At 35.4% G+C, this 22,810-nt stretch overlaps 1 protein-coding gene across 4 annotated transcripts in view; it reads right to left on the bottom strand.

Annotated features, from left to right (window-relative positions):
* PTPRK (protein tyrosine phosphatase receptor type K) overlaps positions 1-22,810 on the bottom strand; it is a 619,247-nt gene that overhangs the window by 272,158 nt on the left and 324,279 nt on the right. For all 4 annotated transcript variants that reach the window (XM_069598358.1, XM_069598357.1, XM_069598360.1 and 1 more), the window contains exon 6: positions 5,014-5,188. In XM_069598358.1, coding sequence (XP_069454459.1) covers positions 5,014-5,188 — 175 coding nt within the window. The remainder of the gene's footprint in view (positions 1-5,013; positions 5,189-22,810) is intronic.

Below are 22,810 nucleotides of genomic sequence, written 5' to 3' on the forward strand. Positions count from 1 at the left end.
CAAAAATAAACAAATGGGATCTAATTAAAATTTAAAGTTTCTGCACAACAAAGAAAACTATAAGCAAGGTGAAAAGACAGCCTTCTGAATGGGAGAAAACAATAGCAAATGAAGCAACTGACAAACAACTAATCTCAAAAATATGCAAGCAGCTCATGCAGCTCAATGCCAGAAAAATAAACGACCCAATCAAAAAAATGGGCCAAAGAACTAAATAGACATTTCTCCAAAGAAGACATACGGATGGCTAACAAACACATGAAAAGATGCTCAACATCACTCACTATCAGAGAAATCCAAATAAAGACGACAATGAGGTACCATTTCATGCCAGTCAGAATGGCTGCGATCCAAAAGTCTACAAGCAATAAATGCTGGAGAGGGTGTGGAGAAAAGGGAACCCTCTTACACTGTTGGTGGGAATGCAAACTAGTACAGCCACTATGGAAAACAGTGTGGTGATTCCTTAAAAAACTGGAAATAGAACTGCCTTATGACCCAGGAATCCCACTGCTGGGCAAACACACCGAGGAAACCAGAATTGAAAGAGACACATGTACCCCAATGTTCATCACAGCACTGTTTATAATAGCCAGGACATGGAAACAACCTAGATGTCCATCAGCAGATGAATGGATAAGAAAGCTGTGGTACATATACACAATGGAGTATTACTCAGCCATTAAAAAGAATACATTTGAATCAGTTCTGATGAGATGGATGAAACTCAAGCCGATTATACAGAGTGAAGTAAGCCAGAAAGAAAAACACCAATACAGTATACTGACACATATGTACGGAATTTAGAAAGATGGCAATGACGACCCTGTATACGAGACAGCAAAAGAGACACAGATGTATAGAACAGACTTTTGGACTCTGAGGGAGAGGGAGAGGGTGGGATGATTTGGGAAAATGGCATTGAAACATGTATACTATCATGTAAGAAATGAAGTGCCAGTCTATGTTCGATACAGGATACAGGATGCTTGGGGATGATCCAGAGAGATGATATGGGGTGGGAGGTGGGAGGGGGATTCAGGATTGGGAGCTTGTATACACCCGTGGTGGATTCATGTCAATGTATGGCAAAACCAATAGAGTATTGTAAAGTAAAATAAAGTAAAAATAAAATAAAAAAAAAAAAGAAAGAAAAGAAAAGACCCTTATGCTGGGAAAGACTGAAGGCAGGAAGAGAAGGGGACGGTTTGATTGCATCTTCGACTCAATGGATATGAGTTTGAGTAAGCTCCAGGAGTTGCTGATGGACAGGGAGGACTGGCATGGTGCAGTCCAAGGGGCCACAAAGAGTTGGACACGACTGAGCAACCAAACTGAACTGAACTGAGCATTCCATTGTGTATATGTACCACATAGCAGAAACCAACACAGCATTGTAAAGCAATTATCTTTCAATCAAATTTTTTTAAAAGAATGAGAATCTATAATATAGCAGACTACAGGTGGTGCTTTTCATCTGAAGTTTATAAACACATTTCAATGTGTATCTCACATTTTTTATACTTCTATCTTGTAGAAACACTGAGCAAAACATCTGCTCTTCATTTCATCTCTGTAAAAACTTCTTTGTCAATAAAGATTGTCTTCCACAAACTAAAAATGTTATCATTACTCAAAATGATCTGGAAGCAAAGCTAAAATCATGATAAAGTCTATTTTAGCATTTTTTTTTCTTCCTCTGGCTGTGGGAACACAGAGATCAATACTCTTCAACATGAGAATTCTGCAGTGAAATTTTCATTTGTAACAAACAGCAACCAAAAAGCCTTAAGCATGCCCTGTCAGTTTCAGTTTAGGAGAAAATGCACTAATAAACTCTTACCCTTGGGTCATCTTTGACAACAGGCAATACTACGCCAGATCTTATTAAAGACTATTCGTATCACTGCCCCAAAAATTTCCTTTAAAATTATCATCTTTTGTATCCATGTAACAGGATGTCAGCTTTGAAAGTGCCAATGAGAGACAAGACTTGTCACCATAGTTAATTCTCAGCACTATTTCAACACCAGGAGAGCTGACCCCAAAGGGTGTATTTTGTGGTTAGCAATATTTATTTGGTGCTTATTGAACAAGCAAGAGAATGTATTGTTTCATATTAGTTTTCAAATCAAACTGCAAGCAAAGTATCACCTGTAAGTGTTAAATATATCAAAGTAAAATACACGAAAAAAAAAAAAAAAAACAGTGCCCAAACTATCAAAATATATTTCTAAAATGTAAACAGATTCTGGATAGGACATTCACAGCACCATCATGTCTTTACCCAATAAGTACAATATAAAATGTAAAACAAAATATAGGTTAAATGGCAGGAACATCACAAAAAAAAAAGGAAAAAAAGGGGAAAGAAATAAAGCTAAGATTTTCTATGAAATTCAGTTTCCTTTTATAATTACTGAAATAATTAGTTACTTCTCAAGTAGCACTCCTAGAATAGCCATAATATAGATTCTCTAAGCAAAGAAAAGCAAGCTCTGATAAAATCTACTTTTCAATTCAGATAAAAAAGGGAGGTCTAATAATCCAAAATAAATCTCTTTTAAAATAAACAGGCACTAAATGGCTATCTGAAAGAAGCAAATTTATGTTTAAAGGGAGCACCTAGCTAAAGGCTTCAACTCTGCCTTTTTTAACTGTTAACTACATCAGGGGCCACTTCTTCAAAAATTGTTATATCTATAGATCTATACTTATGCCTTTCTCTATATACACATATGGGTCTGGAAGATCCATATAAATATGGGTCAGGATGATATCCTGAAATAGGAAATTGTACCCCACTCCAGTATTCTTGCCTGGAAAATTTCATGGGCAGAGGATCCTGGAGGGCTACAGCCCCTGGTGCCACAAAGACTCAGACACAACTGAGCAACTGAGCAACTGAGCACACACACACACACACACACACATATAAAACTGTAGGTTAGTCAAAAGCACTCTAGTTGCATTATTAAAAGCTACTGTCTCCTTCAGTGGCTGCACATCGTGAATTCACATACAGCCCCGTGAAGACACAGTGAGCATGATGACTCAAGAGCACACACACCTTCTTGTATCCATAGCATATTAATTACTCTGAAGATTACCCAAGGACACTTTCAGGCTTTTCAAAGGTACCATCAGGCTCAGGTGAGAAAGATGCAAGCAAAGGGCTCACCAAAAATGAATATACAAACATATATGAATATATGTTAAATTGTTTACCTAAACACTGGAGTTAAATATTACCATATTTTCTTGTTAGCCAATGAACTGGGGCTGTGATTTCATGAACTAAAGCATGTGCTATATAAGGTGACTCTGGAGCTATAAGCAAAGTTTTATTTATAATAGACTTCTATTCAGTTTACAAAGATAAACTTCTCTTTTTCAATGAGTCACAGAATCTCTCAAGACAAAAGCATTATAAGCAGCTAATAGCATTATTTAATAATGTTAATGTGAGATAAAGCTTTTGTGGAAAAGAATGAGCCCAGCACCAGGAGTTAAGAAACATGGAATTAAATTCTGGCTCAGCCGGTTATTAGATCTTTGTGGCCTTGGGCAATTATCAAATAGTCTGAATTTTAATTTTCTTCTGAAAGTACTAAAGGTTAAAGTATTAAAATCAAGTAAATCTAACAATGAAATAATACACGTAAAAGACATTTGATGTTAAGCATTATAAAATGTATTAACTTGAATGTGGATTATCTCATTTTCTCCTTCTAGCCTCTAAGCACTGACACTTGCCTTGATCTCTGCTTGCTGATCCTTCTTTTTCTTACCCCTGACCCTCAAAACTACAATCTTCATCTGAGCAACTTTTTCTCAACTTTCAGATTCTATCTCAAAGAAAGTCAAAGACAAAGGCCTTCCCTGACACCTCTGATAAATCTCAGTCCAGATGAAATGTTTTTGTTAAAATCTGCCAAACTTCTCCTTGAAGAGACTTACATGGTTTATAATTATTTTCATTTGTTATTATAAACAAATGATGCATGATAGTCTATTTATCAATAGTTGCTTTTCCTCTAAATTTTCACATGGCTGACATTCTCATTTTTGAAGGATTCAGCTCAGTTGTCATGTTCACAAAGAGGCCTTCAGATCATCTTAATTAAGCCATCAATCCCCCTCATTTTGTATATTTATTTTTATTCATAACACATCCCATGATGTGATACTACAATTTTATATATGATGTGCCTATTATACTTCAGTGTTAAGCTACATAGGGAAAAGAAAGTGAAGTTGCTCAGTCATGTCCAACTCTTTGTGACCCCATGGACTATAGCCTGCCAGGCTCCTCCATCCATGGAATTTTCCAGGCAAGAATACTGGAGTTGGTTGCCACTTCCTTCTCCAGGGGATCTTCCTGATCCAGGGTTCAAACCTGGGTCTCCCACACTGCAGGCAGACTCTTTACCATCTGAGACACCAGGGAAGCCCTATATACATAGAGGAAGGTCTTTGTATTTTACTAACCATTGTATCTCCACAACCTAGAAGAGTGAATTATATAGGGACTCAGTCAATTTTCAGTGAATGTAATATACATGGTTCTTGTACTTATACAAGTACTATACTTATACTTACTTATACTATACTTATACAAGTATAAGTACTATACTTGTACTTATACTTGCACTTGTACTTGTTTTTCCAATATTCACTAAAGAAAAGTACCAATGTACCATAATCCCTCACCAATTCCTTTGGTAGCCTTAAATTGATGGCAAAGTAAAGTATTTTATATATGTTTAGCCCTGTTGGAATATTAAATAGATTCCTTTTGATAAAAATCACTTACTGAAAACCTGACACACTATATAGCAACAGTCTTAATTTGACCTTAAGATATTTTCAGAACTTTTATAATGATATGGTTTTTGCAGTGATTTGCGATAAAGAGCACTAGATTTAAAAATCAATCCAAATATCTACAAAAGTCAGTTTTGTTCTAACGAAGCCATGCAATTTCATGAAGTGAAAGCAATATTACTTTACCTCTTACAATAAGTTGAGCAAAATTGGACACACCAGAACCTCGTTCTGACTGAGTTACACAGCGGTACAAATCCTGATCAGTTTTTGTCACTTCTTGCAACCTAAAGGAAGCAGCAAATCTTCTGTGATTGATGTTCTTAGTCTGAGCCACAGGTATATCTTCACCATTTCGTCTCTGTAAACAAAAACCAATCTTTTATAAAACAGGGTTTTAACATTTCCAGAAATTTAAAGCATCTTGGCAAACACCATCTGTGATAACTTATTATTTGTAAAATTAGGAGGAAAATATCCATGTAGCCCCACAAATTTTCACTGTTGTCTTTCAATCAGAAAAAGGATGTAAGTTAATACTGGTTTCCCTTAAGGAGTGTAGTGCTAAACTATAATAGTAATCTCAGTTTTCCATAAAATTTCTATTAGCCCAGAGTATATGAATTAGCAGGACAGATAATGGCTTCTTGGCAAATAATTCACTGCCATCTCCCTTCTCCCAGGCTTTATATATGTAAAGTCTTCTTTTAGCCCTTGTACTGCACTGCATGTGCTTAATAGGTTTGTTCCCTTCAGGAGACTGAGACCATGGTCAATTCATCTCAGTATTCTAAATGCATAGCATGCGATCATGACAGGATGACTATAAAATACTAATGAATAATTTACAGTCAAGCCAAAATCTGTACTCTTTGCAAATTTTTATCTCTTTGGCATTAATGACAGCCAATTTATACCATTTAAAAGAAGTAATCAAAAGAACCTAAAAGTTAAAAGCATATCTGTCAAATTTCAAAATGAACTATTGGAAAACATATTTATAATATCAGGATGCCTCACACAAGACCATAAAGAATGTGGTTGACAAATTCAACTATAATAAAACTGCTAACTTCTATATATTGAAAGATATCATCTATAAAGTGAAAAAAGCAAGACACAAACCATGATAAGATATTTGTCATGAAAATAACCATCAAAGATAAATAGTCAGGTTATGTAAAATTCTTCTACAGTTCAATAAGGAAAAAGACAAATAATCCTGTCAACAAATGGAAAGGCTATAAAGAGAGAAAATGTGTATGTATAATAACCATGAAAAGAGATCCTCAGCCTCAATTTAAAAATTCTTTATGTCAAAGACAGCACAAAGGGCAAAGAAAAGCCACAACTATGAAAGATAAATGGCCATGCTCCTCATTCTCACATCTGGTAGGTAAAATGCTAAGTATTCCTGGTATCCTTTTACATTATTTGATGTATCATTTCATCAAATAGTGTAAAACAGACCAGTAAAATTATGTATGGAAAGGTAAATGGTTACAGTCATGTTAGAAAATTATGTGCTACTATCTAGTAAAGCTGAAGATGCATAAAACATAGAACCTAATAGTTCCATTTCTACATTTGGATCACCCATTCATGTGTGATCACAGATATGTACAGGAATGCTCAACTCAGAATCATTTGTAATAGTTAAGTATGGGAAAGATCCCATAAAATATACCTGAGTAGTGGATAAATGAACTGAGATTTATCCAATCAGTAAAATTCAACATGGCAGTTAAACTAAGCAAACTAAAACCAGTACAGTCCTGGTAAATGTAGAACATCTCCTTATATTCCTCTGAAATATATGTTTAAATCTTAGGGAGAAAGTTGTTTAGAAATATTAAGAGACAAAAAAGCAAAATGTCAGTTTCTATTAAATTAGAGTGGCGGGCATGTTAGTAGTCAATTTTTGCCTTTTTTATAAATGTTTTTGAATGTTTGAAATACCTTGCATTTTTAAACAAGTAAATAATAAAGGAATTAATTACTTTAATAAGTTTTAAAATGTTAAAAATCTATTGTATCTTTAACACCCATCTCTGTATCTGAAATGATATATACATGCATATTATCTTGTATGTATGCATGTGTCTATATATGCATATATACCTGCAGATAAAAAGTCCCAAATTTGACATTGACATTTTTCATTCATTGAGTGTTTTGTTAATTCTTTGTTCCTAACCCACAAAGAGTAAGAGCAGCTTATACTCAGCAGCCCTAAAATATAAATTCATAAAACGCAACCTGAATTCTCTCTATATATAAATTACATAACAAACCAAAAAAACTTTATGCATACAAATCTCAACCTGCATTTTTTCAGTTATCACATTATTTAATATTAATTTTCCAACCAGAAGGCAGACCATGACTCAGCACTCATACAGCTACATGCCCTCACCTCATCTCCCCTAATCTACACCTCCAGTGGTGCTCTCCATCTTCCACCACCTTTCTTACTACCATTTATAGTTCTCAGCTCTTCCTTTGGCAAGACCAATCAACTCCCACTTCCTACTTTGCCTTCTAAATTATCTTACTCATGCACAAACAGACTCACATCTTTTAGCACTTTCAGGATGGATTTCAAAATCCATCTTCTTCTGTGATGAGTTTATAAGTATACCCTTAATGTTTTACTCTCAATAATGATTATTTCCTCTTTCCATCTTCGTCGTCATTCATCTCACGGTAACACCTTCCTCCAAACTTTTCCCAAAGGAAGGCACAGTGTCTTCTACTTTACGCTCTATCCCAGTTTCTCACTTGCATATCACTCTTTCACAATCCCACTCAAACAACCTCTTAACTTCTGGAATTCCCAGCTTCTGCAATGACTTCTAATCAATTATCTACCAGGTCAAATTATCCTCTCCACCATAGTTCTGTGAATATTCTCATGATCCCAAAATTCACCTAGGCCTCTGCAATGCTCAACAGCCTTCACTACTACCTGGTTCCTGTGCTAAAATAGATTTCTCAATCTGAATCACAACTGCTGCTGAGATTTTCTCGTAGTCCTTCAGTCTTTTGCACTGTTAGTGAGACCTCACTTTCTGACCCTAATTTACTTTATAAGCAGCGATTTCAGAAATTTTCACTAGCCTAGAAGAATTCCAAATTTTTAAAAACTTTCCATTGTTTATGTCCTGCCAATAGAGGATCTACTCTATTTCTCTGCAACAGTTACAAGACCACTACTGACTTCTGCCGGAATCAGTCATTTGCTCTTATGAAAAATCTGAATTACCCTAAATGGATACCAATAACTCTTAGGTATTCCTAGATAAGGCCCATAATGACATGAGATAGGAAGACAAACAATGTCCTCTCAGCCTCAAGCTCACATTTCATCAACTTAAACATACTCTTCTACCTGCCGTCCCCACTGAAACTGTCATGAATAGGGTCTCAGAAACTCAGAGATTATCATAAAAATGTAACCCGCATTTCTACCTTGAATCACTTCTATAATATATTCTGTATCTGCCCTTTTACCTTTTTGTGTACTGAAATCATCCTGAACGTAGGGTTTCAAATCTTGCATTTTCTCTTCCACAGCATCATATTATACAGTATGTTATTATTTTGTGGATAAAGTTCATTGTTAAAATGTACTAAGTTCATACACATGATATTTTTAAAGATAAGAGTCATGTAAAACTTCCTGAGGCTTTCATAAGTTATTTAGCAAAATATATAATAATCATTAATTAAAATAAATACTAAAGGGAAGCTACAGAAATATAGAACCTCAAGGACATCTAGAGATCATTTATACAAAGTTATTTCTGAGCTAAACCACAACTTAGAGATGCTGAGGGCTCTATTAAGGTGATCCCATTCAGAGATCTTGATTACATTGTGTTTGTACATGTTTTTTATTATACTAATAAAGCTATAACATGTGTATGCTTATATAGGATATATATTGTTGATATAATTAATGAGTATAGTACATTTAGACGCTATCTCTCAAAATAACAATAAAATAATTGTAGTCATAATTTCAGATTTTTCTTCAAAAATCACTTAATAAGCCCCTCCATGTCCCTCATGTTATATTAGCTGTTATCCTGATTCTATCACTGTTCTCTATTTCAAATTTTCTGTGATAGTCATTTTCATTTATAGATTATAGATTATATAATCAAAATGTGACACATACATAGCCTGTTAGTAGCAGGATTAAAACTCAAAACTAGGTTTAACGACACAAAATTCAGTAATATTTCCTCTAAAATAAACCAGAGCTGTTTTTACTTCATTTGTATCACAGGTCCAGTCAAATGAGTTGATTATTTGTTGTTAAGTCTTGATCAATGCATTATATCAATGAGAAAATATAGTCTACTGCACTAGACATTGCTTTATTTACTTTGCTTCAAGTAATGCATTTTATTTACTTCAAGTAATGCATTAAAGTTAAAAGTAGCAGTTTATGACATTTACATTTCAGAATTCAAAAATAATGATAACTTTTTATTTTGTAAGCCAAAATAATAGATTTTTGCCTGCCTACAAGGTACCAGTTTAGCAGAGTAGGCAGGGCTATGAAAGACGGAAATAAGAAGTAATAGTAATTTTATCTCTATGGAGCAGTGTTCATGTATAGTTTTCTGCCTTTATATTCTTCAGTTCCAGGCTCTTTATTCTGCTTGGAGATTTTTATGTGATTTCTCCATTGCAAAATCCCCAACTCTGAGAAATACTAAGAAACACAAAATTATATGATCCAAGGATTATAACCTAGCATTTTGCTTTCTTCATTCCTCTTCTCTCCCCACCCCCCACCCCAGATCTTTGTCATGCTTTCTTATTTATTTTGTCTCTAGTATAGGTTGTTGAGACTCATCACTTACCAAGTAACTCTAGGCAAGTCACTGGAATTGCTAACTATTATCACTCCTGTAATTAAACTAAGTAAGCTTCATCATGCAGGGTGCATGCAGTATTTATCTGCCAAGTTCAGTTCCCAGCATAAAGTAGTGTAGTGGTAATATTGGTTATTTCCCAGTATTTATTATTGCATTAGCATTAGGATCACCTGTCAGATTATTACAAATGCAAAGTTTAGAGAGATCACTTTAGATCTACTGAATCAAAATCTATATTTTTACAAGATCCATAGGTTATGAATCAAGATATTTCAGCTTCAGACAATTGGTCAAAAACAATCATGGAGGTCCAGTTCCCATGAACAGTTGACAAGTCTAAACATGGGTGTGATCCTGGCCAATGAAAAATAATAGGAATAAGCCATGTTAGTTCCAGAAAGATTTCTTCACTTCTAGAGAAAGCACAGTGGGTCCTCTTCTTTCTCTCAGTGTCATGAATAAAATGATGAGGATGTCACATTAAGGAGAAACACAGAATCAGATTCTTGATTGTGTATCTAAAATGGTGTCAGAAGCTTCTCACCTAAGTCTGCCCACTCTCACCCTGTGGGTGTACTACCATTTAATAAATCCTCACTTTACTCTCTTGAGAAAAATTTTAAAAATTTAAAAATGAAATGATGTCAACAGTTCTTATAGCTGCCCCCTCCCCCATTTCTGGATTTCCTGTTAATGATATAACACATTTGGTTCTCTGTTACTTTCAGCTTGAAATCCTAAAGGTTAATATGCTATGGTTAAAATATGGAACAGTTTATTTCAGTCTCTCTTTTCAAAACTTGAGGAATAAAATCAATCTGATTTAATTTAAAATTAAATAATGTGGTACTTAGAACACTTGCAGAGATTATTTCACTCTACTGATATGAAGAAAAATCAAATTACATTTATTGCTTTCTTTTTCACTGCCTTTCATAATGATATATGTCTCCTCCATCCTCTTAAGAGCTGGAAAAAGGGCAAGTGATTGTTTTTCTATGTTTTGCATTTAAATTCCTATAGAATAATATTTAGGGGGCTGCATATAATTTGTCAGTAATGGGCTCTTTACAAAACTAATCTCAGTTTAAATTTGCCCACTAAAATTAAGGTTGATGTGAATCAGTGAATCATATAACAATCCAGCCAAGGACCTGAGGGTTCCTTCCTGGGACTTGTCTGCTATATGAATTTTTTTTTCTTTCTCATAGATATCATAGAGATAAAGCTATCATCATCATTATTACTGAACAATTAAATCAAAGAATTTTAGAAACATGAAAGAGTATCACAGCAAACAAAATTTAGACATTTATAAATTAAAAAAATTAGAAACACTGTTACTATTTTGAGAAAAGCACTCATTTATATCCATTACAAATCATACTGACTTCAATAGATTTAACGATAAAGAAATAATGTTCCTTTAGGAGAAATTACACTAAAATTATAATACTAAGTTCACCACCCATTTACTGCATGGCAATGAAAGGACTGAACAAGGTAAATGATATTTGACACAGGAAAAGAGGATGCAAATGTTGTAATTCTGACATAAAGCAGGGTGAAAATGTGCTGGGGGTAGCAAATTACTAGAGCCAAGCTTAACAAAAAATAAAGTCAGTTATTAAACACAAAAATGAATTTTAACCTAAGATGCAAAGGCATCTTTGCAATGTGGGGACAAGGTGATAAATATGAGGAACCACACAAAGAGGTCACGAGTACATAGATAGAACTATGGGAGATGACTCCTATGGTCTAGTCTTGAAATGACTATTTATTACCTTCACAATTTCTCATTACTTCTCAAGTCTCTGCCTTTTCATCTAAAAATGGGGACATCAGTTTTGTAAAGGTTTATTCAACAGAGATACTGAGAATATTGGGTGAGGTAACTGTGCAAAAGTTCTAACTGCAAATTCTAATAATAGTAATATTGTGAAGATAAAACAATATCTAAGTGAATAATATATTTGATAATTGTGATGCTCTTTTAAAGTGTCAACCTGATAAGGCTACAGTCCCAAGTTATTCAGTCTAACACTAACTAACTAGGTGTCTCTACTAAGGTATTTTGTAGATGGGATTAAAGTCCATAACCAATCAGCATTAGGTAAGGGAGAATATCCGAGATAATCTTACTTAAGAGTAGATCAGAGGCCTCTCTCAAGTAGAAGAAATTCCACCCATGAATAGCAACTTTAGTATGTGGCTGAATATTCCAGTCTGCCCTCTCCAAGTGCTTGACTTACAGACTTTAACTTGCCTAACCAGGTTCCACAATCACATAAACCAATTCCTTGCAACAATAAAGCTATCAAAGACTACTAAAGGCATATCAAAAGGACTCTGGAGCCAACCACCAGCAAAAAGAGGTATGATTTGAGTTTAAAAAACAGTATTAACTGCAGTGAATTGAAGTCCATTAAATATGTATAAATCCATGAGTTCATGATAATAAAAAGAAAAAAGAAGTATCTGTCATCTTTTGATAATGATAGGAACCAACCAATTATACTAAAAACCAATAATTAAATAAAGAGTTGAGAAGCTACCATCCCTTTCTTTAAATGAACTGTGTCACTGTGTAGTCAAATAGTAGATGATGAGAAGCATGTCTTCATTAATTAAGCAAAACGCAAAAGAAATAATAAAACCAGAATATCATAACTGACAACCTCCAGGAATGAATATAGGCATTAAGCACCAATTGGTATGAGGATTAAAAAAACAAAGAAAGAAATGAGACGTTTTGTGCCTCTGGTGATCACACTATGCACCACCTCTAGCATTGCCAGAGGATCAAACCTGAATCTAGATCTGGCCGCCAATTTTCAGGAAATTCAAAGGAACATGAACTGAAGAGGACATTTGTATGCAATCAGTACAATGCAGACTGTGTGAAAACTACAAGTCAAAGGGCCTGGGCTCCTCAATAAATAAATTGTGAGGGGAAAAAACGCCACAGGAAAAACACAGAGATTAACAGGACTTTAAAAGATATATTTTTAAAAATAGGACTAATCTATAGTGTCTAAGGAGAGTATATATATTTCAATATTTCATATATATATATCTCACATATATATATATATATGACAAAAACCATAAGAAAAACAAAGGCTAAAAGTCATGATAATTATTATTTATAGGGGTAGGGAGATGACTCAGTTGTGTCTGAGATGGGAGAACTTGAAAAGAGCCTCTCGGATGGCTGGGAGTCTTTTCCATGATCTGTGAGGTGGGTATCTTATAAAAATTCATTGAGTCATAGTTTTTCACTCTTTGTGAGGTTTTCTCTATGTTTTATTCTAAAATAAAATAATTTTATAAATATTACATATTTAAATCGACTGCTTTTCATTAAGAAGAAAGCCAGCCCACTGCCAGAGCCCCTATATTGTAACACTGGTCACAGGAGCTCAGTTAAAAGTTATAAAGTGCTTGACATGACACATCTGAAAAACACACTGAAACGGCATTTCTGCAAATAGTAGGAGAGCGTATTACTCTTGTACAGAAAAAGAAGTCAATTGTTATTTATAGATATTAATAAGAAGAAATCCTTGAGTTTCTACACTGCCAGGCTTTTACAGATATGTTTGAGGAATAAAGAAGACAAACAATATTCCACACATTATTCATTTATAGTCAATTATGTAATCTGCAGACAACAAATTCAGAGTTTATGAATAATCAAAGAAAGAAAAGAATGCATTATATCTTTGAGGCATTGAACTTTTTATGGTAGAAAGCCACACAAAGCCAACCAAAATGACCTCAGGAATATTTAGCAATTCTACAAATTAAATATGATTATACTTTCTGATGGTCTTTGTTACATACATATATACACCCAAAATGGAAAGGGTAAAAGATAAATATAATCCATGATATTGGTCAGTGATTTTACTTCAAGACCAATGATTATAATTCTTTACATGAAGTCAAGAAGGAAGATATAATGCCGTGAACTCAAATAAAGCAATGTCCTGAGGAAAAGCAGGACTGACAAGAGTCATAGCTACTAGCTACCAAATAGAACATGGTCTTTTAAGTGGAGTAGAATTAATTGTAAATCAAATTGGAGAAGGAACTGGCAACCCACTCCAGTATTCTTGCCTGGAGAATTCCATGGACAGAGGAGCCTAGCAGGGTACAGTCCATGGGGTTGCAAAGAGTCAGACATGACTGAGTGACTAACACTTCACTTCAATACTTAAATAGGATAAACAGAGGAAATTAGAATTAAGCAGCAGGCTAGTGATCATCTATCAGTTTACAAGGAGTCAGGAAAGTATAATAGACATGTCTGATGCTCTTCTCTGATGCTAGTCCTGCTCTGTGAGCCACAGGATACAGAAAGCAAGGTGGATAGCACCAACAGCCTTTTCTTAGATGAACTCTCCTAAATAAAATCAGGAACACCCAGAGATTTAATTTGGCCACAAGTTTCAAACTGTCTTGGTAAAGTTTTTTAAGGCTAGAAAGAGTAAAAAGGAATGAAAACGTTTCCCCATTTTTCACTTCTATTTAGGAAAACTCACATGCAATTATCAAGGTAGAAGGGGAAACAAGTAAATGATTGGGTTGAACAGGCAAATTAATTCCCAGAGAGAAAATGAGAAAACAAATTCACAGACTGTCAAAAATAAATGCTTAAGGCAATTTAAAAACCTTTATTACTCTATAATATTCTAGTAATCTGTCTTTATTATTTCACTCACATCCTCCCAAACTCTTTCACCTGGTATCAACCTGATCCAAACTCAACAGTCTTCTTTCACTGGTCCCTCTCCTTCCCTCCTCACATTTTTTTCAAAATTCAATGGCACAGCCCAATCCTAGGCTCTCACCACGTGATGTCTATACTGTCAGCAGTAGTTTCTTTCTTGCTTTTGTCGCCATCATGGCCTCGTCCCATCTCTTCCACAAACTATGTTTACCTCTACTTCTCATTGTGAACCTTCCACTGAAAGAAGATTCATCTCTTGATGCTTCCACCCAATACACATATACACACACACACACTAAAATGCAGTGATGAGCATGCCCACTTAATCCTTGCTTATCCATGTCCTATATGTCTTTCAATATGTGTGTGCTCAGTTGCTCAGTCCTGTTTCCACTCCCATTGACTGTAACCTGCCAGGCTCCTCTGTCCATAGGATTTTCCAGACAAGAAGACTAGAATGGGTTGCCATTTCCCCCTCCAGGGATCTTCCCGACACAGGGATTGAAACTGTATCTCCTGCATTTGCCCTTTAAAGACTCAAAGAAATTTTCCTTAACGACTTCATTAAACTTACTCCAATCTTTGGAGTGCTCTCTCAACTTTGAAATAGCACAAGACTGATTCCATATGATCTCTTACTCAGTTATACCAGTATCTCTCAGGGCTGAAAGGATCTCAATAAAGTATTCAGGCTCATGCTTAAACGTCCTCGACATCTCTAGCAAATGCTTATCCAGATTATGCTTGGCTACTTTCACTAATTGTTAATTTTACTACCTCTAGAGTAGCTCATTCTAGGTTTCAACAGCCCTGCAATTACAAAGGTTTTCCTCATAATCAGCTTATATATCTCACCAAATAGCTTGAAACCACTGGTTATTACTATACTTTAGTATCTATAAAGAAAAACAAATTAAATGCCTCTTCTGTGTCCCCAGTATTCTACTGTTTGAAGAAATGTATCCAGTCTCCCAAAAGTCTCAAGATAACAATGTACCTTTAGCAATTCTGACATAATTTCTCTGACTTTACTAACGGTTCTGTAATTATATACTGCTTTTTGTTATTCTAATATTTCAGTTATGTGTCAGCCTCAGGGCCAATAATCCATAAAATGTTAGAACCTTCACCAAGATAATGTCAGAACTATCACCAAATCCAGACATTAGTACAATTTCACCATATTTCATTCCTTTCTCCCCCTATTCCCATGGTACCCAATGTGAATTAATCACATGTTAAATATTTAATCAGTTTGGCTTTGAAATAGTCCTCTCAAATTCCTTCTCAATTAATTGCCCACTATTAACTGTAGGTTTCTAGGAATAGATTAATTTCTTCCAAGATTTTCCATTTATTATGACAAATGAAAAATTACCAGATTTTTTTTCTCAGAAAGAAATAGTTTCAGGGATAGTAAAATTCCATGTGTAAATTAAGCATGATACAGGTACTTTATATCACAGTATAAACAGACATATATTTATACTATAAGAAAATATTATAGCATGGCAGTATCAAGAAGAGCTTGATAAGCAACAACCAGTTGGCATTCGAAACATCATGGTGATATATTTCACCAGATAAAATTTCTGTACTTTCAAATTATTCATTTTTTTAAAATCACGCTTCTGATTTCCAGTGCTATGTGACGATGTTCACACATCGCATAGAAACAAGACTACATTTGCCTGGACAGATAAAACACTATGTGGCCAGAAGTTGCACAGCAACCATTTTCAATGAACCTCAGCTGACAACAGTTGGTACTGCAAAAGGTCAGCCCCTCGCTGGTTGTTTTTTAGAGCAATTTGCATCTCATTGTACTAATTCTACTCTCAATCTATTGCTTAAATTATCCACTGCTGCAGAAGGAATGACATTTCCTTTGGCTGAGAAACTAGCTGTATCACACTACATTAGCAGTGATGAGCCTCACCAAGGGCAAAGAGATGGCTGGCTTTCCTGTTTTGGCAGGCCCACTCAGAAGGCACACTGCCAGCACCTGGGGAGCTCACTGACAGATTGGCCCAATTGCCACTGCTTTCATGGCAGTCTGCATAGGATTACCAGTCACACGTAAAACAGCCCCATTTCAGTTCACCAAAACAAATGGTGCCACCAAATCTCCCCACACAATTCCCTGCTTTCAGTAACTTTGCTGGTGAATTTTCTCTGTCCAACCAAATGATGCATGCCCACCAAGCTCTGTAATGATGGATGGAGTCATTAGCATTTTAGTTTCTACACTGAACCTGAGGCCAAAGCATATGGCCTGACAGATGTTCCAGCAATGGGCTCTATTTGATTTGCCATGTAGGTGTCCACTTACACTGGACTCTCAAGAAAGAATACTAATTTATAAGTTACAGCCCAACCCCTGTTTCAACTCTTTCACATCCTTGAATGTTATAATATGTTCTGATAACAAAACACTCAGAACATGCTTTAGTCTATACTTTGGTTTACAGTGACAATTAAAAATTACCTTTGAACCTAATCAAATGGTTTCAAACAGACAAAATGGACACAAATGGAGGTAAGATTTGTAGGCTATTGCCATCCACAGCTTGATTAGTACTGCCAGTGATTTGGTTATTAGATAAAATGTTTAATATACTCACTTTCCTCATTCATGGCTTATTAAGGTAAACTACATACAGTGAACTGGTTAAACTTTAAGTTCTGACAAATGTATATATACCCATAGACACAAAACCCCAACAAAGCTATATGACACTTATATTACCTCAAAAAGTTTTCCTGCTCATTTCCAGCTAATCCTCATCCTCTACAGTCAAATACTGTTCTGACTTCTATCATGACAGATTAACATCGTCTATTCTGGGACTTAATATAAATAAAGACGTACACGACATGCAGTTTTGTGTGTCTCTTGTCTTTCTGAAAACATAACGTTGCTCAGCTTCATATATACTGGTGCAAATGTCGGTGGTACACTCTTTCTCACTGATGAGTAGCATGAATGAACCACATATTGTTAATTCATTCTCCAGCTAATGAACGTTTGGGTTCCTCACATTACTGGTTATATAATGAATAAAGCTGTTACACATGTTTTTCCACAAATCTTTTTGTGAACATGTGCTTTTATTTCTCTTATGTAAATACTTGGAACTACTGTTTTATGTTATTATTTCCTTACATATTCACTTTTTCCTGCCATCACTTTATCTATTATCCATGTTATTGGATTGCAATAAGATAAAAAGGACATGACTATAGTTTTTAACCCACTAAAATATATAACCTATTTTTGTATCTTTCCTGTGAAAAAATTATCTGATGCTTCTCAGGAATATAACCACCCATTTTTATTATTTTATTTTATTTTACTGTACATTAAAATTTCACTTCTGATCTTGTTTCTCATAATCTGGATTTTACCATAAGCCTTTAGTGACGATCCACAAATTCTTTACCACTTGGGGTTTCTCAGGAACACAAAATACGCATAGTTCTAAAACTTGTTGCACGCATTAAAAACAGCTATTCATATGGGAAAAACTGCAAGTTATAAGCTGTAAAGAAAGTGGTGTTCATATTTAGGATGAAAGCAACTTCACTGGGCTTTACAAAAGAAAAGGAATTTGAAAGTTCTCTAGGAGCAACTAAAGATTTTATTCTAATTCCCTTATCCAACATCACTGAACTGCATAACATACTTTTTGAAATGATGTTCCCTAAAGCCTCATGATTTCACCAGATTTATAGCTTGCTGACACTCAGTGGACTTTTAAAAACATTCATCCATATTGTTTCATGCATCAGTAGTTCAGTCAGCATGTACAAGGAGGTTAATTTGGCTTATATATCTTGTCATTGTTTTCTAAATTGCTGGAGTGAATGACCTACTTCTAAGACTAATTTTATACTGAGACCGTGCAGGGAAGAACCTCATTAAAGACACACCAAAACTACTATGATATGCCTTATGGATTATCCCAGATTATCTCAGGTAACTCATTGCATCTGCTTTTTTTACGCTCCATTTTTTACCTAATTGGTATGTTGTTTTAAACAATAAAATGACTGAAATAGCAATTATAAGCTAAAAATAATTTTAAAAATCAAAATAAAATATGAGATATACGGGATTAAAAAAAATGGAGAGAAGTTATTCTCTAAATGTATTTGTATACATAAGTGAAAGTGAAAGTGAAGTCGCTCAGTCGTGTATGACTCTTTGCGACCTCATGGACTGTAGCCTCCCAGGTTCCTCCGCCCATGGAATTTTCCAGGCAAGAATACTGGAGTGGGTTGCCATTTCCTTCTCCAGGAGATCTTCCTGACCCAGGGATTGAATCTGGGCCTCCTGCATTACAGGCAGACGCTTTACCATCTGAGCCACCAAGGGAAGTCCTTGTATACAAAAAACTACCCTAAATATCGTATAAATGCTATCACCTCCCAGCGACACCATGGTCGGAGTTCTCTTCGACTGCAATGGAAAGAGGAAAGAGAAACGAGGAGTGTTTGTAAATTATCACTTGACTTCCTCATAGAGTTACGGTGGCCTTCTGAACTCAGAATCAGATTTGGAGTTCTTGAAAGGCACAACCAATCTGGTAACATGGACCACAGCCCTGTCTAACTCAATGAAACTATGAGCCATGCCGTGTAGGGCCACCCAAGATGGATGGGTCATGGTGGAGAGTTCTGACAAAACATGGTCCACTGGAGAAGGGAATGGCAAACCACTTCAGTATTCTTGCCGTAAGAACCTCATGAACAGTATGGAAAAGCAAAAAGATAAGACACTGAAAGACGAACTCCCCAGGTCAGTAGGTGCCCAATATGCTATTGGATATCAGTGGAGAAATCAGTCCAGAAAGAATGAAGAGATGGAGCCAAAGCAAAAACAACACCCAGATGTGGATGTGACTGGTGATGGAAGTAAAGTTCGATGCTGTAAAGAGCAATACTGCATAGGAACCCGAAATTTTAGGTCTATGAATAAAGGTAAATTGGAAGAGGTCAAACAGGAGATGGTAAGAGTGAACATCAACAATTTAGGAATCAGCAAACTAAAATGGACTGGAATGAGTGAAATTAACTCAGATGAACATTATATCTATTACTGTGGGCAAGAATCCCTTAGAAGAAATGGAGTAGCCATCATAGTCAACAAAAGAGTCTGAAATGCAGTACTTGGATGCAATCTCATAAACAATAAAATGATCACTGTTCCTTTCCAAGGCAAACCATTCAGTATCACAGTAATCCAAGTCTATGCCCCGACCAATAATGCTGAAGAAGCTGAAGTTGAACGGTTCTATGAAGACCTACAAGACCTTTCAGAACTAACATCCAAAGAGATGTCCTTTTCATATAGGGGATTGGAATGCAAAAGTAGGAAGTCAAGAAACACCTGGAGTAACAGGCAAATTGGCCTTGGAATATGGAATGAAGGAGGGCAAAGGCTAATAGAGATTTGCCAAGAGAATGCATTGGCCATAGCAAACACCCTCTTTCAACAACACAAGAGAAGACTCTACACATGGACATCAACACTGAAATCAGATTGATTATATTCTTTGCAGCCAAAGATGGAGAAGCTCTATACAGTCAGCAAAAACAAGACCAGGAGCTGACTGTGGCTCAGATCATGAACTTCTTACTGCAAAATTCAGACTTAAATTGAAGAAACTGGTGACAACCACTAGATCATTCAGGTATGACCCAAATCAAACCCCTTATCTTTATACAGTGGAAGTAACAAAGTCAGAGTGCCTGAAGAAATATGAACAGATGTTCGTGAGATTGTACAGGCGGCAGTGATCAAGACGATCCCCATGAAAAAGAAATGCAAAAAACCAAAACAGTTGTCTGAGGAGGCCTTACAAATAGCTATGAAAAGAAGAGAAGGGAAAGGCAAAGGAGAAAAGGAAAGATATACCCATTTGAATGCAGAGTTGCAAAGAACAGCAATAACTGAACTGAACTGAACTGATCATGTATTCATGGTAGTTGTCATGTATCATTTTTCATTTAAAGTAGAAAATTGGACACTTTTCTAGTTTTTGTTCTTTTACCCCATATTCAAACATTTAACAATTGCAGCTCAATATATTACATGGTATGGGCTTTCTAGGCAGTGCAGTGGAGGCCGTGCTAAGAATCTGCCTGCCAATGTGAGAGATGCCAGAGACATGGGTTCCATCCCTGGGTCGGGAAGATCCCTTGGAGTAGGCGATGGCAACCCACTTCAGTATTCTTGCCAGGAAATTTCCATGGACAGAGGAACCTGGTAGGCTACAGTCTAGGGGTCACAAATAGTCAGACACACTAAGCAACTGAGGCACCACACACGTTACATAACATAGATGATTTGGAGGACACAAAAAGCTGATGGCTGACTTTTTTCACACCTGACCAGCAGTATACTACTGCTACTCCATTATTCCATTAATTTGCAACAGAATGCAAAGGGCTTTCATTCTGAGTCGTTTCAGACATTCACAGCAGCCAGCAGAGACTTTAAGCAGAAGTTGTTCTCACAGTGATATTTAATTTAAGGCATGATTTTTTTCGCTATGGAGAGAGAAATGGCAACCCACTCCAGTACTCTTGCTTGGAAAATTCCATGGACGGAGGAGCCTCCTAGGCTACAATCCATGGGGTCACAAAGAGTCGGACACAACTGAGCAACTTCAATTTCACTTTCACTGTTTTCCCCATACAAAACTAATAACTTTAAATTTTTACATTGCTTCTTCAAACAACAACAGAAAAGCAAATGATCAAGGTCATGTTTCAGACCATCAAAAATAAAAGACCTGGTTTTCATCTTATAGCTGGAAGTGATTTTGATCTCTGTCCACATCTCCTTTTACAGATAACTGAGGCCTGGAAGAGTTTAATGAAATCTCTAAGCATGCATGATTAACTGGGTAACAAGAATTAAAGAGTTAGAATTAAGAACTCGGCCTCCCGACCTTAAAAACTTTTCCTACACCAAGCAAAAATAACTTGACATCTGTTTCTATGTGTTGGGTTGTAGATTCACTGTGGAATCAAGTTTCTTCCTCCTTTATTATGTTTCTACTGCTTTCGCAAAAGACGGATCATTTTTTAAAAAATCATTGGCCACTTTTTGAGTCACTCACTCTATACAGATACAGATATCAATTATATGTATATATCTACAACTTTATCTCTACAGTTCAATCTTCTTTATTTGAAAACATTCCTAAAGTACGTAATTGATAATTTTCAATTTATCTTAAATATAGAGAATGATTTGAGAGAATAAGTTAAGGTAATTTAACTGGTCTATTATTGAACAAGGCAGAAAAGCTTTTTCATGAATACTTATTGCTGAAGAATTGGGCAATGTCAAAATAGACAAGAAATACATAAATTCACCTTGGAAAATGTAAAGAGAAAGAGGAGAAGAGAAAGTCGAATAGAAATCAAACAGAGTATTTTTATCTTTCATCTTTATTTGAAAAAGGACAAGAAAATTTATTAAAACTATAACGAAATGAGTCAGTCTAAAAAATAATAAATGAGAAGTATTTTTACTGCAACCCACTCAGACCAGGAGGGCCACAAAGTCTTTGTTGCCACAAGGCAACGGTATTGAAGTATACAAAACCCTTTTTATTTCAATGTCACATTAAATCCTGCAGCATAAAACCAGGGGCAGACTCCAGAGTCTCTGGTTCACCAAGAGAAGAGTATACAGATCACAATTAAAATCAAATGCCAAGAATGTTCCTAACTAAATGAAAAACAATTAGCAAAATAATTAGAAAATATATCTAAACACATTCTTAACACTATTTAGGCTGACACAGAAAGTAAGAAGGATTGTGATTTGATGTTTAGATAATAAAACAGGTTGCACATTATATAGTACACTCTACAGGAAGAATTATCTTATACTTCAATATCTGTGGGGGAAATTACCATAATCACAAGGTTAAACAAAAGGAGAGACTTTATTTCTTTTACACATATTCAGGATGCTATCCTAATACCCACATATCAAATAAATGACAAAAGTGATAATTAGATTTATATGAAACACATTTGTTATTAACATTAGAGTGGATGTGGGAATTGAATGAAAAAACACATTTATAACACCCAGTACAACACCAGGCATTATACTAGGTATGATTCTAATAATCATTTCTTATAATCATTACTCCAACCTCCTGCAACCCTCAACACTAATGTTACCTCAACACTAACGATGACCCTCAACACTAATGTTACCTCTCTAAAAGTAACATAAAATAAAGCCTGATGTCTATGTTTAGGAAAGTAAGCTAATGATTTTCCTTTTTGGTCTCTACTGACATTCTCAGGAATTTAAAATTCT

The sequence above is a fragment of the Ovis canadensis genome, chromosome 8 (assembly GCF_042477335.2).
Source record: "Ovis canadensis isolate MfBH-ARS-UI-01 breed Bighorn chromosome 8, ARS-UI_OviCan_v2, whole genome shotgun sequence".
Taxonomy (NCBI): Eukaryota; Metazoa; Chordata; class Mammalia; order Artiodactyla; family Bovidae; genus Ovis; species Ovis canadensis.